Source organism: Taeniopygia guttata, chromosome 6, assembly GCF_048771995.1.
Source record: "Taeniopygia guttata chromosome 6, bTaeGut7.mat, whole genome shotgun sequence".
Classification (NCBI taxonomy): domain Eukaryota; kingdom Metazoa; phylum Chordata; class Aves; order Passeriformes; family Estrildidae; genus Taeniopygia; species Taeniopygia guttata.
The window spans coordinates 36,570,063-36,584,184 of record NC_133031.1 but is presented as its reverse complement, the minus strand read 5'-3'; the positions used below and the strand labels follow the sequence as shown (position 1 = coordinate 36,584,184).

The 14,122-nt window shown below is 53.1% G+C and overlaps 1 protein-coding gene across 4 annotated transcripts in view; it reads right to left on the bottom strand.

The window, feature by feature from the left end:
- INPP5A (inositol polyphosphate-5-phosphatase A) overlaps nt 1-12,629 on the bottom strand; it is a 177,810-nt gene extending 165,181 nt beyond the window's left edge. For 3 of the 4 annotated variants that reach the window (XM_072931385.1, XM_072931386.1, XM_072931387.1), the window contains exon 1: nt 12,434-12,629. In XM_072931385.1, the coding sequence (XP_072787486.1) occupies nt 12,434-12,508 (75 nt within the window). In that variant the 5' untranslated portion in view covers nt 12,509-12,629. The remainder of the gene's footprint in view (nt 1-12,433) is intronic. The other variant, XM_072931388.1, reaches the window with a different exon arrangement.
- Between the last annotated feature and the right edge of the window lie 1,493 nt (nt 12,630-14,122).

Here is a 14,122-nt window from a genome sequence, read left to right as displayed (position 1 = left end):
CGGGCCCACGGAGGGGAGAGCCGGGACACGGCCCCGGAGCCCCGCGGAGGGGAGAGCCCGGGACACGGCCCCGCGGAGGGCACAGCCCGGGCACGGCCCCGGAGCCCCAGCGGCGGCTCGGGCAGAGCGCTGGGCCGGCGGGAGGCAGCTCCGAGAGCAGGTCTGCAGTGCCGGCACGGGGCAGCTCCGAACGAGCCCGGCTGCCGGGGGAGGCGGCAGTGCCGGCACGGGGCAGCGGGCGAGCCCGGCCCCGCCGAGCCCCGGCCCCCGGCAGCCTCACAGGGCCGGCAGGGACTCGGGCTGTGCCAGGTGAATCGCTCCAAAGTAAACGGCAGAGCTGTACATGACATGGCCATTGAACAAAAACGTAAATCATGAGGAATGCTTTCTTTTTACTTTCTGTCCTCTGACGTCTTTTCCCGGTTCTCAGCACAATTTGGACCAATCATACTTCAGGCAAAAAACAGCAATGCCGCAAGCACAGGAATAGATAGAAAAGCAACACAACCATAGCAGTTTCTCTGCTTTTGAATCACTTCCCAGCACGTGCCTCTGCTGCAGCTTCATTTTGGGGTAAATAACCACATTAGCTGCCAGTAAACCCTGTGGATCTACTGCCCTTACGGTCCCAGGCACTTGGAACGTTCTTCCGCCTCTTTCCCACTTCTGAAGTAACTGGGAACAGCGTATTTATTTGCTACTGAAACGTCAACAGAAAAGCAAACAAACAAAACCCATCAGAGCTGCAAGCCTGACTTGGAGACTCCAATTTCCACACACCAGGAGAGCATGAGGAAGCTTTCCCAATATTCTGAGCTGACAGACAACATGCAGGGTTTTCCTCCAGTTTTTAGAAAAGCATGCACATGTTCCAGTTCCCAGACCAGTCACACCACAAAGCATCTGGAAATGGTCTACATCCGTAACAGAAATGCAGATAAAAAGGGCATGAGGATTTGCCACAAGATACTGACATCCCTAACAAGTGCTGGAAAGCAATAGACAATGGCATCAGCAACAAAGTTAAAACCAAGGGAAAACTTTATAATGTCTGGCTACAGAGTCACAGAATGTGGTGGAGTTTTGGAGGTCCGCTCTCGGCTCCAGCCAAGTCTCCCAAGAATCAGGGACTCAGGGCCTTGTCCAGATGGCTCCCAAGTACCTCCAGCGATGGAGGCACCACAGCTCTCTGCCATTTCCTTATGGACTTTCTTGCACTGTTCCAGATGCAGCAGTTTCTACCTCATCTGTTTAATATGCACTTTCATTACACAACACTGAATGTTCACAGAAGTTCATTACTTTTAAGAACCACAAGCAAGTCTTGCACTGAAATTCACCTGCTTATCAAAGATCTCCCTTCACCTGGCTGATAGAGTTCTGTCTTCATCCATCCTGTGAGACAACTTTCTGTTCTCACACCTCAGTGACACTACAATGATAGTAACAGCCTACAAGGACAAGCAGATCCAGACAACATTCATATAATTTACAAAAGAGTGGGAAAGGAACTACAGATCTTTCTTTTCTGAGATAAGTAAAAGGTGCACAATGGTCATAAATAAATACTTTAATATTTAATAAGGACAGCTGAAAAGGGTTTCTTCCTTTTTGCTAAAAGGTTGTCCCACAAGACAAATGAGAACTGGCTTTAGAGCCTGGTGAACAGTGAAGCCAGGATCAAGCCTGTGATCCCAGCCCACAAAAACAACACTGCCAGTTCATGAAAATAAACTTGTTTTAGCAGAAGATTTTTGGGTCACATCCAGTTCTCTGAAGTGTGTGGGCTGGACCTATCATATTGTCCCACCCAGTTCTTGACTTCTTCATGTGCCTGGCAGCATTTGAAGTTAAAAATAAATATTAAAAATACCCAAACATTTTTTCAATGTCTTCCTCCAATAAAAAGCACAATAGGAATTGTAGATCAAAACTTTCTCTTTGAATAGATGGCTTTTAAAAATATTGTGAATGGTCAGGTCAGGGACACAAAGAGCCTATAATTTTGTCAAAGGGAACTTTCTCTGTGCAAATCTGCTGCAGTGCTGGACCCAATGACAGCTGTCTGCCCAAAAGTGCACAGAAAGGTCTTCTGTGCCCAGAGTCTGAGAAAAGCACAAATTAAATAAAAATTCTGAGGTAATTAAAACAGAGCCAATGCTGGCTGATGGTGCTTGATGAGCACAGCTTTAAGTGATTTCTGTACCATTTCTTTTCGTATTCACTTGACACACAGAGTTCACCATACAGTTCTGAGCTGTTCCTACAGGAAAACTAGTTTTGCTTTTCCAAAAGGATTGGCAAAGCCTCTAAACTTAGAGAGTTTGCCACACCAGGAAAACAAAAAGCTTCAAAACAAGCTCCAACCACATCACTTTAAAAGCTTCAATGAAAGAATTCAGAATTAGGTCCTGCTCCCAATGCCTGTGTGCCTCTACTGTTCACCCACTGCAGTGCCACCAGCCTGGTACAGAGGTGCTCCAAGGAGCCCAGCCATTAATATGCAGTGCCCTGCCAACACATTCAAGCATTCCAAGACAATAAAAAATTCTTTTCAAGAATGCAGTGGGAAATGGGAAGTGAGGAGTGAACATGTAGAGGCAGCTCTACCTCAGGTGGAGCACAACAAACAGGTTTTGGATCCTGCGTGTTCCCATGGTACCCAGAGCCTGTGATCGGCCACTCCTGCGCCCGAGTGAGGCCTCGTACCACGGGTGAACGTTCTAGAGAAGGTGACGTTCTCCACATCCTGTAAACACTGTCTGCCAGCCTCACCAAAGCGCAGACTCACACAGAGCAGCTTTCCCTGCTTGTACTTACTCCCATAACCAACGAGAGCTGGATCTGCTTTGAGCTTGTGCAAGCCAAGAACCCTGGTTAAGCAGAAAGCTCACACAGCTCAGATTATCTGAGCCTTTGTTTGGCCAGGAGCTTCTCCAGCAGCCCAGGGTGGAGCATGCCTGTACAGGCAGTGCTGCACCCACATGAGGTGCTCCTCTGCCTTTCCTGAGCTGAAGCTGGAGGAACAAGCCATACCCCGGCTGTCTTTCATGGCCCACACAGTCCAGCTCCCCTGACAGCTCCTGTTTGCACACCAGCTCTGGCTGCAGAGTGCCATCACAGCCCTCCACTGCTCTAGCTTCAACATCAGAACCTCCAGAGCATCTTCCCAAAACCCTCCCATTTAGGGCAGGGCCCGCAGCCGGTCCCAAGCATGGGAATGCCTCTGTCAGAGGGGCAGCTGGCAGGGGACCTGCTGCCACTTGCTCTGGGTCACGCAGGATGCTGATGGCTGAATGCAAACCGAGCCCTGATTTCCAGAGCCTAGCCCAGCATTCCCACCAGGAACCAGTACTCCTCCTGGAACACTCCTTTTGCCCTGACGGCAGCTATTTTTTCTCCAGGCTGTTTTGAGGGTGGGACAGTCCAGGGCACTTGCTGCACAACACAGGCACACAGTCACTGTCTGAACTGTGGCTGCTGGTCTCCCATACTGTGAGCTGCAGTCCAACACTACGGGTTCCAAATTTGAGCCTAATTTAACATGACGGTTTGTGTTGCAAGGGAAAACCTCCAAACCGCCTCATTCCAGTGCCATTCGGTACACTGTCCCTGGGCACGTCCATGAGGAACAGCGCATGGCTTCCAGATGCAAATCAGCCCAAACAACACCTTTTCCTTCTGGCTTTCAAAGACCGAGCACAAGCAGGATATGAGCAAATGCCACGCGTGCAGTGCTTCTGGAGCTGTCAGGGACCTGCAAGGAGCAGGCAAGGCCAGGGCATGGGGGGCTGAGAGTGGAGCCCAGAGCGGAGCCCAGAGTGTGCGGGGCACAGAGCGTGCGGGGCACAGAGCGTGCGGGGCACAGAGCGTGCGGGGCACAGAGCAGGGCACAGAGTATGTGGGGCACAGAGCCGAGCCCAGAGTGTGTGGGGCACAGAGCGTGTGGGGCACAGAGCGTGCGGGGCACAGAGCGTGCGGGGCACAGAGCGTGCGGGGCACAGAGAAGAGCCCAGAGTGTGTGGGGCACAGGGCTGAGCCCAGAGTGGGGCCAGGGGTGCAGAGCCTGGCCCGGGGCTGGCCGGCTGACTGCAGCCTGCAGCATAGATGCAGGAAGCGGGCAAAAGCCAAAACATGTGTTTGTCTTTGAAAAAAGCTTGTGTGTGAGAGGTGAGGATTTCTTCTCCTTTACCCACAGGTTATCCAAAAGCTCTGGCTGAGCAGAGCCCCTGGCCAGCCTCTGCCCAGGGCAGGCAGCCCCACACACCCCATGGCACCCATCATCTCCTTTCTGCCTCTGCTACAATTCTGTGTGACATTAAAGCCTCTCCTGACTAGAGCTTCTGGCTGTGAACAGTATTAGAAAGCAAGCCAAGGTGAAACCAGGGAAAAGATGAGACAAAAGAGGCAGGAACAGCAGGCAAGGAATATAGGTGGGAGAGCTTTTCATCAACTGGGAAACAGTACAAGGAAAGATCAGCAGCTGTTTTACTGCAGACAAACCAAAAGCTGAAGGGAAAATCCTTCCAGTCACAGCCACAAACGAAAGGAAAGCTCTCCATGTTGCAGCCTGGCACTTGTAACCACATCCCAGAGCCATGGGTCCCATAAACCACAGCCCAGAGGTCTGAGCTGTGCTGCAGGGTAATAAACACCCAGGTGTCAGTGACAGTCACACCCCCAGGAGCTGCTGGAACTGACCCCACGGTACCAGCAGAGAACAAAACCTGTGACAACACCACAGGTTAACTGCTTTCCTTAGCTTTAATGTTCTGCTTTCAAGGATATCATTTGTTACAGCTGACTGACTCACGAAGATGAGTGCTTAACAACTTGAAGACATAAATGAAAACCATCAATTATATCTGACTTCAAATATCATATAAGAACAATGAACACTTTTGTTTGCTTCAATACCTGCTTTAACTTCAAGTTTTGCCAATAATAGGAAAAGTATTAGAAATTAAAGTGATTAAATAAAATATTTACATTTTACAGTGATGTACTAATACTGAGAGTAGTGCTAAGAGTGTTGAATAACTACTACACACCATTGGAAGACAAGAAACCAAAGTAACATTTTACTTTTAATACTCACTCTTCCCCAGAATGATGATTACTGTGCTTAATATGACTACTCCACATTATGAAAAACAACCTATTTCATGGGAATTTCAGCAAGAAGAGATGCCACTTCAGTAATACAGATGCCAAAAGGATGCTAAAGGACTCTGATAGGTCATTCAAGCAGCCACTGAAGTCAGAAGGTTCTGTTTTCCCAAGACCACCTCCTATTCTTCACAAAGAGAATGAAAGATGGTTAGAGAATGTCAAATGAAGTATTAACCTACACTAACACAGATGTATTTTGGGAGCTCCCACATACTAAAAGCACACAACTGGCTTGCAGTCACACTGGTTGCCTTTTTCCTTTTTTTCCCTCCAATTTAGGGTAAGAGTTTAAGGGGCAGAGGACAAGGCAAAGCTACAGCCAGAGTGGCTGATCTTCTGCAGGGTGGTGGAAGAGACACCTTCCAGAGCCACACTTAAATCCAGTTTGCCTTCCAAGGCAGTTCAGTCACTGGATTTCCTCTTCCCACTCAGACAACAAGGCATGGCATGCCCATAGTGGAGAGGAAAGTGGGTTTAACCTGGTGGGATCTCCTCTTCAGCAGAGAAAAGCGTGTGCTCACTCACAGGGCAGCCACACTCCCCTTCCTGATGGCGTACAAGGCACCCACAAAACTACAAACCAAAAAGACTCCTTCAAGGGACTCCCTTGAAATCAGAAACAAGGAGTAAGGCAAGAGCTTCCAGAAGGAGGGGAGTACACATGGCACCAGAAAAGGAAAAAAAGTGTCTGAGGCAAAAAGAGAAAACACATTCACAGGGGTAGAATATACAAACGGTATGACTAAATAAATAATAGAAAAGGGGAAAGAGAGTAATAGTAAGTAAAAACCAGATCAGCTTTTTATGCAAATCATAAAATCTGAGGGTTTGACTCGTATTCTGTATCTTTGAAATCAAATTTTGTGGTAGGAAAATTGATGATGAGAACTTTGGAACAGGAGCAAAACCTTTAAAATATGCCCTAGTGCTTGACCAAGCCAAAAAACTATCAGACCTGTGTGTAAAGCTTTCTTCCTATGGTATCCTACCCACATTGCATAATTTCATTTTCAAATAAGAAATAAAACAGGAACTAAGTCCTTTTAAAACCTCACACTGATACACTGATGATTTGTGGAAGCCTGACAAGCTGCAAAACACCAACTCTACTGCTTTAAAGCCACATTAAAAGGAAGGTGTAATTATAATGCACTTTGCCACTACTACCTCCTTGTGTTCCATGTGCTCTTGTTGTCAGTGATAACACTTAATCAAAAGGGAGAAAAAAAAAGATAATCTAGAAGATAAACCCCTGAGCATCTTTCTTAGGGAAGGCTAGACACTGTACCAGCTCTTAACAGAAGCTCTTTTGCGAGAATTGTAAAACTATTTGCTAAAAAGAAAAAAGTGCTGGATTTTTGCTAAAGAAAAACTCCACCTTGGAGGAAACCTCCACCTTGGAGGAAACCTCCACCCTCCGTGCTGCCTGTACTGTTACTGCTGCAGTTATCTTCAGCAAATCAGAGCTTTAAATTTTACAAGTACATGGATGCACAATAACGTGTCGCTGCTTTCTTGCGCATCTGCTTCAGGTCTTGCTCCTCATTTATACTTCAAAGAGGACTTTGCTCTGCAGCTCATACTCAGCTGTCACTCAGTACACCCCAGGGGCTGCTGGTGAGCAGGACACGCACCCTGGAGCTCGGCATGGAGCTGGGGATGCTCTGAGAGTTACCAGTGACCCCAGCACCCACTGACAGGCGTCCTTAGCCTGCCCTCGGGATGCCAAGAGCCGGCTGGAAGGGGGCTGGAAATCAGGACAAGCACTCAGCTGCTCTCCCAGCAGGCTGCGAGGGACTGACCCTGACTTGTGCAGCTGCACAGCTGCGAGCAAATCGCCCCCAAAGACCAGCAAAGGAGGGGTTTCCAACAGGTACCACCCCAGCTGTTTTGGGTACCACCCCAGCTGTTTCCAACAGGTACCACGCCAGCTGTTTTGGGTACCAGCACTCTCGTCCTGCCAAGACACCAGCTCAGGCTCTGCTGCTGCTGCAGCTCCACCATACAGCACACACACAGCTCTCAGCTCATCCCCAGCGCAGAACACAAGCAGCAGGGAAGGATTTTCAAACCAAAATCCCTTTCCACAGCATCTAAAGGGCAAAAGCCAGGGCTATTCCACAGCCAGGTCTACCTCAAAGCTCCTCCTCCTGCACAGGGAGTTTAGAATGGAGTAAAACAAGATAGCCTTCTAAAATACAACATAAACATGAGTATGGCAGAAACTGAAAGAAAAACATTTGAGAGTTTGCTACAGAAAACCAAACAAACAGAAGGCAGCAACAATATTTAAGAAATTAACAGGGCCACTCCTACAACAACAAAAAGCCAGAAAGCAGATACCAAAACAACCAGAAACTACAAAGCACAGAATGCAGAGTCAGAGATCACTTATTTCTACAGTTCCCATCATGGAGAACACTGAAAAATACTTTTCTGTCAGCCTTCTATGTTATTGCTCAAAAAGTACATAGCCCTCCAATGCAAGTCCAAGCCGTGAGCACCCAATCTTGCAGCACCAAACGGAGCAAGACAATAACCCCCAAGTCTGGGGCCCTTGTGAGGCAGCCAAAGTGCTCAGTGCGGGCTCAGCCCTGCAGGCTCCAGCCTGGCCACAGCCCAGGCAGCACAGCGAGCAGCACGGACCCAGAGGCAGCGCCAGGCCAGCAGCCCCCAGCAGCCTCTCCCCAGTTCTGCTGCTCTTGCCCTCACCTGGCCAGAACCAGAACACGAGCCCAGGCTGCCCAGTCCCTCCCTGGCAGCTGACAGCCCAGCCCACCTGCAGGAATGCTCCCACACTGGAACATCCCAGAGAAACACCCCCCTGACCTGCACGGGCTGGGCCACTCTGACCTGCTCCAGGTGACACCAACGCTGCCCCACCTGACCCTAAGGATGGGCAAGTGCTTCTCAGCAGGGCAATAACAAGTGTCTTCTAAAAAGTCATAATGAATCAGATACTACCTTTCACTCAATCTCACAGCTGTGGTTTGAAGGGTGCCTTGAATTGCAACAGGCTACTCAATGCTTATGTAGAAATCAAAACCAAATGAATACATTTCCTGTCCTACCACATTTGAAATGTTCCACGGAATTCAAATAATTATTCATGAGGGAAAGAAATAAGAAAAAACCAAAATGAAAGCCAAAAAACCTTTTATAGTTATCAGCTAATACCGGCTAAATACACAGATGTCCAATACCAAAACAAACCCACACCCACTGCTTCAGAATCAGAAAATTAGGATCAGACATGATAAAGAGACTGCAGTATGATCACCACCCATTCGAAGGCCAGGCTGTTTCGAAAAATTATTATGGGAACTATTTCTACTTCAAATTCACTTGATGGACTCCAGATTTGAACAGAAGTAAAGAATACTTCAAGTTCATACTCAGAATTAAAGAATAAATTTATTCATAATAATACTACAAACAGGGCTTGAAGCAGGAAGTTCCATCCCTGCCCACTTTGTGTACTGTATGAAAAAGGGACACATTCACCCAAATGTGGATAGGTGAAGGCCACCTTGAAATGTCAAAGCTTACTGCCCTGCCATGGCACTATCACACGAAGGCCTGTGCTCTACAGAGTCAAAGAAAATAGGGCCACATGCAGGGCAGTAATGCTGTCAGTCATTCAGAATTTTGGGTATCAGCACCATACAGCAATTCCCTGGCACACTTCTCCCCTTTTCTCTTTTAAGCTAATAAAATAACATGTTCTGGTTAACTTTTACCTACCTTGTCATCATTGCACGTCTATTCTGACTAAACCTGTCCTGACAATTTAAGAATCATACACATCCAGTGCATGAAGATGGAAGGGCTTTGGAAGGTCTGACCTGATTTAGGCTCATACACTGCAATTTCAAGGACAGCTGGAACAAATTAACTATTTTCCAACCCGAGGAGAAATGTCAGAACCTGTAAACTAAGTCTGCTGGGCATCTTGGAAATTGTCCCTAAGGACTGACATGGAGACACGTAACCAACGCAGATGGTCAAAGCCACCTGAAAGTGAGCGGAGCAAGAGCTGATTCTCAGGGTGAGCACCAAGGTGGCTCTCCAGTGTCCGTGCCTGCACCCAGACAAACACACAGCACACAGGAACACAACTTCTGGGCAGCCACAGCAGCAGGACTGCAGAGGTGCCCAGCTGCCCCTGCAGCAGAAGCAGCCACAGCTCCTGTGCTGCCACATGGGAGGGAAGCTTTCTCCAGAACCTCGCCCACCTGCTGCTCACAGCCTCTCCCAGGTGTCTGCCACAGCAAACACCAGCAGCACTCAGCTGTTCAGAGGCAGTTAACAGAATGAAGGGGATATACCAGACTGGAAAAACCTCAGGACATAAATTAAACCCCCGTACAGCAAAGCAGCACAGTGCCAGGCAAATGGATCCTGTGCCCACCACAGCACTCAGCTCATTGCAACGTACATGTGAAATGTTGTCAGTGCAGACAGAGGAATCAAAGGAAGCAAGGAATCAGGGAGGGAGAGGATGGGATCACAGGTTTGGGTTGAAAGGGACTTTTAAAGATCATCTAATTGAATTCCCCTGCCATAGGCAGAGACATCTGAGGAGGGGGAAAAGAGCGACTCATGGGTAGCCTGAACTCCATCTTTTGCTACTGTGCATACTATGATAAACCCAGGAAATTATTCTACAGCAAGAAAAGCATTAAATGCTTAAGTAAGCACAAAGGTACCAAAAATCATACACGTTCATATTCATGAAATGCACATGTTCATGTAACTTGGAAGAATATTTGAAAATCTAATACTCCATCAATATTTTTAATAAAGCACCAAAACTGCTAGAGGAATGAAATGAACCCAGCTTAGTCCCTCTTCACTTTCCCATGTTTATTCATGAGTTTCCAGGTCACCACTGCAGCAGGTAATTAGTGGATGGGGATGGCTGGCAGGAGCAAACCCATATGTTATCCTGACCTGCTTCTGGCAACCAGAGAGTAAAAAAAGCAATTTTCCCCTCTTTGAAAAAGTACAGGCAGGTCAGCAACACCACTGACCTAGGAAGGACTGTCCCACCGAGGCCAACCTGCCTGCCAAAGGTATTTTAAACTCTGAAATGCTGGTCTCAAGAGCATTTGCACACACAAGCAAACAATGCTCACACAAATCACACCTGAAGTCCAAACCATGCTGCTGCCACCCAGCACCAGTCGGGGAACACTCGGAGACGGGGCAGCACAGGGGCAGCACGGGGTTTGCTGGATGGGAGGGGGCAGGAGGCCCACCCTGCAGGGCCCCCAGCACCAGAGCCCCCTGCCCAGCCCAGCCTGCACCAGCAGCCTCGCACACGGGCACCTGCTCCCAGCAGAACGCTCCCGGAGGGCTCTGGCCACACGGGCATCTGCTCCCAGCAGAACGCTCCCGGAGGGCTCTGGCCACACGGGATGGGACAGGAGCCCAGCGCAGGGCCAGCAGGACTGTACGAGTGCGGGTGCTGGCCGCCCCATCTGCCAGTGCCCCTGCACTGCCCTGCAGGTCAGGCTACATCTGAGAGTGCAGCGTTTCATTAAAATACATATCACCCATTGAAATCAGAAACAAAAACCTGACTTAAAGGAATGGGAAGTAGTTTTCCAGCCCAGCTCTGGCACAGTCCATGAAAGCAAGTCCTTGTTCAGGACTGAAACCATTCCAGGTCACGGCAAAGAAACATGTTCCTCGACTGCACGGGAAGGGCCCAGCAAGCAGAAGCAGCCACTGACAGCTCCCACACACAGCTCGAGAGCCAAGTCCCCAAACCCAGTTCATGTTACCTTTCCTGCACCCAAACTGCACTAATGTAACTCCAGAAGCCCGGCCAGGCAGCTACCAGTCCCAGCTCCAACAGCCACACGCCAGGACCACAACCACAGATGTTCAGAGCAGTGTTCCCGTTTCCCACCCTGCGGTAGAGCTGACCCGAACGAGCCCGGTTTCATTGCTGCAGAAAACTCAGGTTTTTCACGGCAAGGCGGTCGCTGGCTCGGACCGAAGCGCGTTCCCTCTGCACAGCGAGCAGCTGAGGAACGCCCCGAGCCCGAACACCGACCGGGAACAGGCAGGAAATGGCCGGGTCTGACAGCCGGGGATCCTGCAGGGAATGCTGGATGGAGTGCGAGCTCCTGCCAAGGCACGGGAGCACAGCGAGCCGCAGGGCTCGGACGGACGGCGAGCACAGAGCTGTCACCCCTCGGCTGCACCCATGGGGAGGAAAAGGCAGAACCACCTGCTGAAACCCCACTGAACACACCGGCAGCGCTCACACACAGATGCTGGGTGCGCCCGAGGCCACAACCATGGCAATCACTGTCAAATGAGCAGTTTCACAGCGTTCATTTAACACGAAGTGGCATGCTTAAGTGTAAAACTAACTGGGGTGATTACAGTAAAAGTCTACTTAACTCGAAGAAAAGACGAACTGCATCCTTTGACTACAGCAGTTACAATGGAAGTGTGAACGTCAGAAAAGCCTTTAAAGTGACAAAAAGCAAAGCGAACTTTGAAGACCAGACAAAAATCTCCCTGAGTTACTGCGCCTCGGGGCTCTGTGCATCAGGCTTAGAGCAAAGCCCCTCCTAACACACAGCAAGAACGACACACGGCGCAAGCCCGGACCCAATTTTCTGCCAGAGGTGTATTACTTTCCAAGGAGCAAACCCCTGGAAAGGCCAGCCCCGCGCTGCGGGACGTGTCCGCACTGCTCGGGCACTGGCTGGCTTGGCTGCTGGGTTCAGCGGCTCCCGGGGGCAGCGTCCGGGCCGCGGGAGCCCAGCGATGGCCAGCAGCATCTGCGCTCATTCGCGCACCGAACCGAACGGAACCGAGCGTTCCTGCCCCTGCTCGCCCGTGCAGCTGCAGCTCTCGCCCTACGTGCAGCGATAAGAACGGTTCCGGAGCTCTGCTCTCTCTCTACCGAGCAGAAATTACGCTGCATTTTCATGTCACACCGTGCCCGGTAGCCGGGGAAGAGCGGCCGGAGGCGGGCAAGGCGCTTCGGGGCTCTGCCGCGCCCCCGAGGGGCCCCCGGACGCTGCGGCCGGCGTCGCACGGCGACAACCTCGGGACGGGGACGCGGCACCGGCGCCCCCTCCCCCGGCGCTGCCGCGGCCGTGCCGCCGCCCCGCGCTCCGGCAGAGCCGGCCCGCCCCGGGAGGCGCCGGGACTCGGCCGGGCCCCCGGCACCCGCGGTCCGGGCGGCGCAGCGACCCGCGGAGCCCCCGCCCGCCCCGGTGCCCGCGGTACTTACGTCGTCGAAGAGGGACCCGACGTTGGCGGTGACCAGGAGCACCCCGGCGCCGGCCGCGGCCGCCTTCCCCGCCATGGCGCGGGCGGAAGCGCGGCCGGGAGCGGCGGCGCTGCGGGGAGCCCGGGGGCGGGCGCGGGGCGCTGCGGCGAGCGGGGCGCCGGGCCCGCCCCGTCAGCGCAGCGAGAGCTCCCGGCGCGGGCAGCCCGCGAACATCCGCGCCCTGCGGGGCCGCGGCTCAGCGCTCCTCCGCCGCCGCGCTGCTGCTGCTGCCGCTGCTGCCGGGACGGCTCCCGCCGGCGGAGGCTGGCGCCGGGCCGCGGCGCATGGCAGGGCGGCGGTGCCGGCGGGGCGGTGCGGTGCGGTGCGGGCCGTGCGGGGCTCGGCGCGGCCGGGGCCGGTGCCGGTGGCGGGGCGGGTCCGGGCGCTCCGCGGTGCCGCCGCCGCTCCCGGCTGTGCGGACGGGCGGGCGCGCCGGGCTAGCGCTCTGCGCGCGCGACGTCACGGCCGCCTCGCGCCGCTCTTAAAAGGGCAACGCCAGGCGCGGCGGGCGCGCGCACGCCGGCGGCGCCGTCCCGCGGCCCGGCCGTGCCCGCGGCGGCCCAGCGCGGCCCGGGGGACGCGGCGGGGCCGCTCCGCGCTCCCCGGGGACCGGGCGGGGCCCGCGCCGCCCCCCCTGCGCTCGGCGGGGCCGCCCGCCCGCCGCCGGGCTCGGAGCGAGGCGGGGCGGCGCTGCCCCCCGCGGGGAGCGGCTCCCCCGGCCCGGGGCGACCGGGGTCTGTTTACCGGGGTCTGTTTACCGGGGCCGCCCCGCGGGGCTGGCGGCCCTTGGCCCCGGCGCTGCCCCCGCCCGAGCGCGGCTCGCGGGAAGCGGTTCCGGTAGCGGAGGGGCCCGGCGCGTGTCGCGACAGGGCTGTGTCGCGAGGGGACGGCGAGCCGGCTGGCGGTGCCGCCGAGCGCCCCGCCGCTCGCCCCGGAGCGGGCACCCCGCGGGGAGTGCCCGGTCTCCCGCCGCTCTCGGCAGCCCCCGCTGCGGAAGGAACCTGCCCGGTAACTTTGCCAGAGAAACCCGCGGAGTGACAGATCAGTCACCGCTGCCGTGCGTGCGACATCCCCTGCGGCGGCCCGTGTCTCACGGCTGCTCGGGGACACGGCCGAGCCGGGAACCCGGCACGGCGCAGGGACGCTCAACGGGTGGGACAGTCTTCTCACGTCTCCTCGGTGGCAAACTTTATCGGGCAGGGATGCCACTGGAATGGCAAAAGCTCTGCCAGATCTGGAGCACCGGCCTTCCTTGCCAGAAGGTGAAAATCAAATATACAATTAAATAAAAAATATATTGAAATTCTGCTTCATCCATGGGATACTTGCTGACCTCCAGTGATCTGTGTCACACAGGTAGATGCAGTGCCGAGACACGGAACAGTGCTGGACTTCTCTGGAAAGTCTTTTCTTAGGTTTTCTGCAGCTCCTGAGACGGCTGCATAAATTTGCACTGTAGATACAGTGATCTTACGTGGATGCAGCCATCAGAGCTGTTGAAAGAGAGCTGATACAATACACCATCCTGGTGTACCTTGATATATCCACAGACAGGGAAAAAGAAAACAAGACAGGGAAGGAACTTTGGCTGCTGTTGTGTTTTTGGCACAGTCCTACAGCGTTCGGCCAACAGCGATTACACCAAAGCCA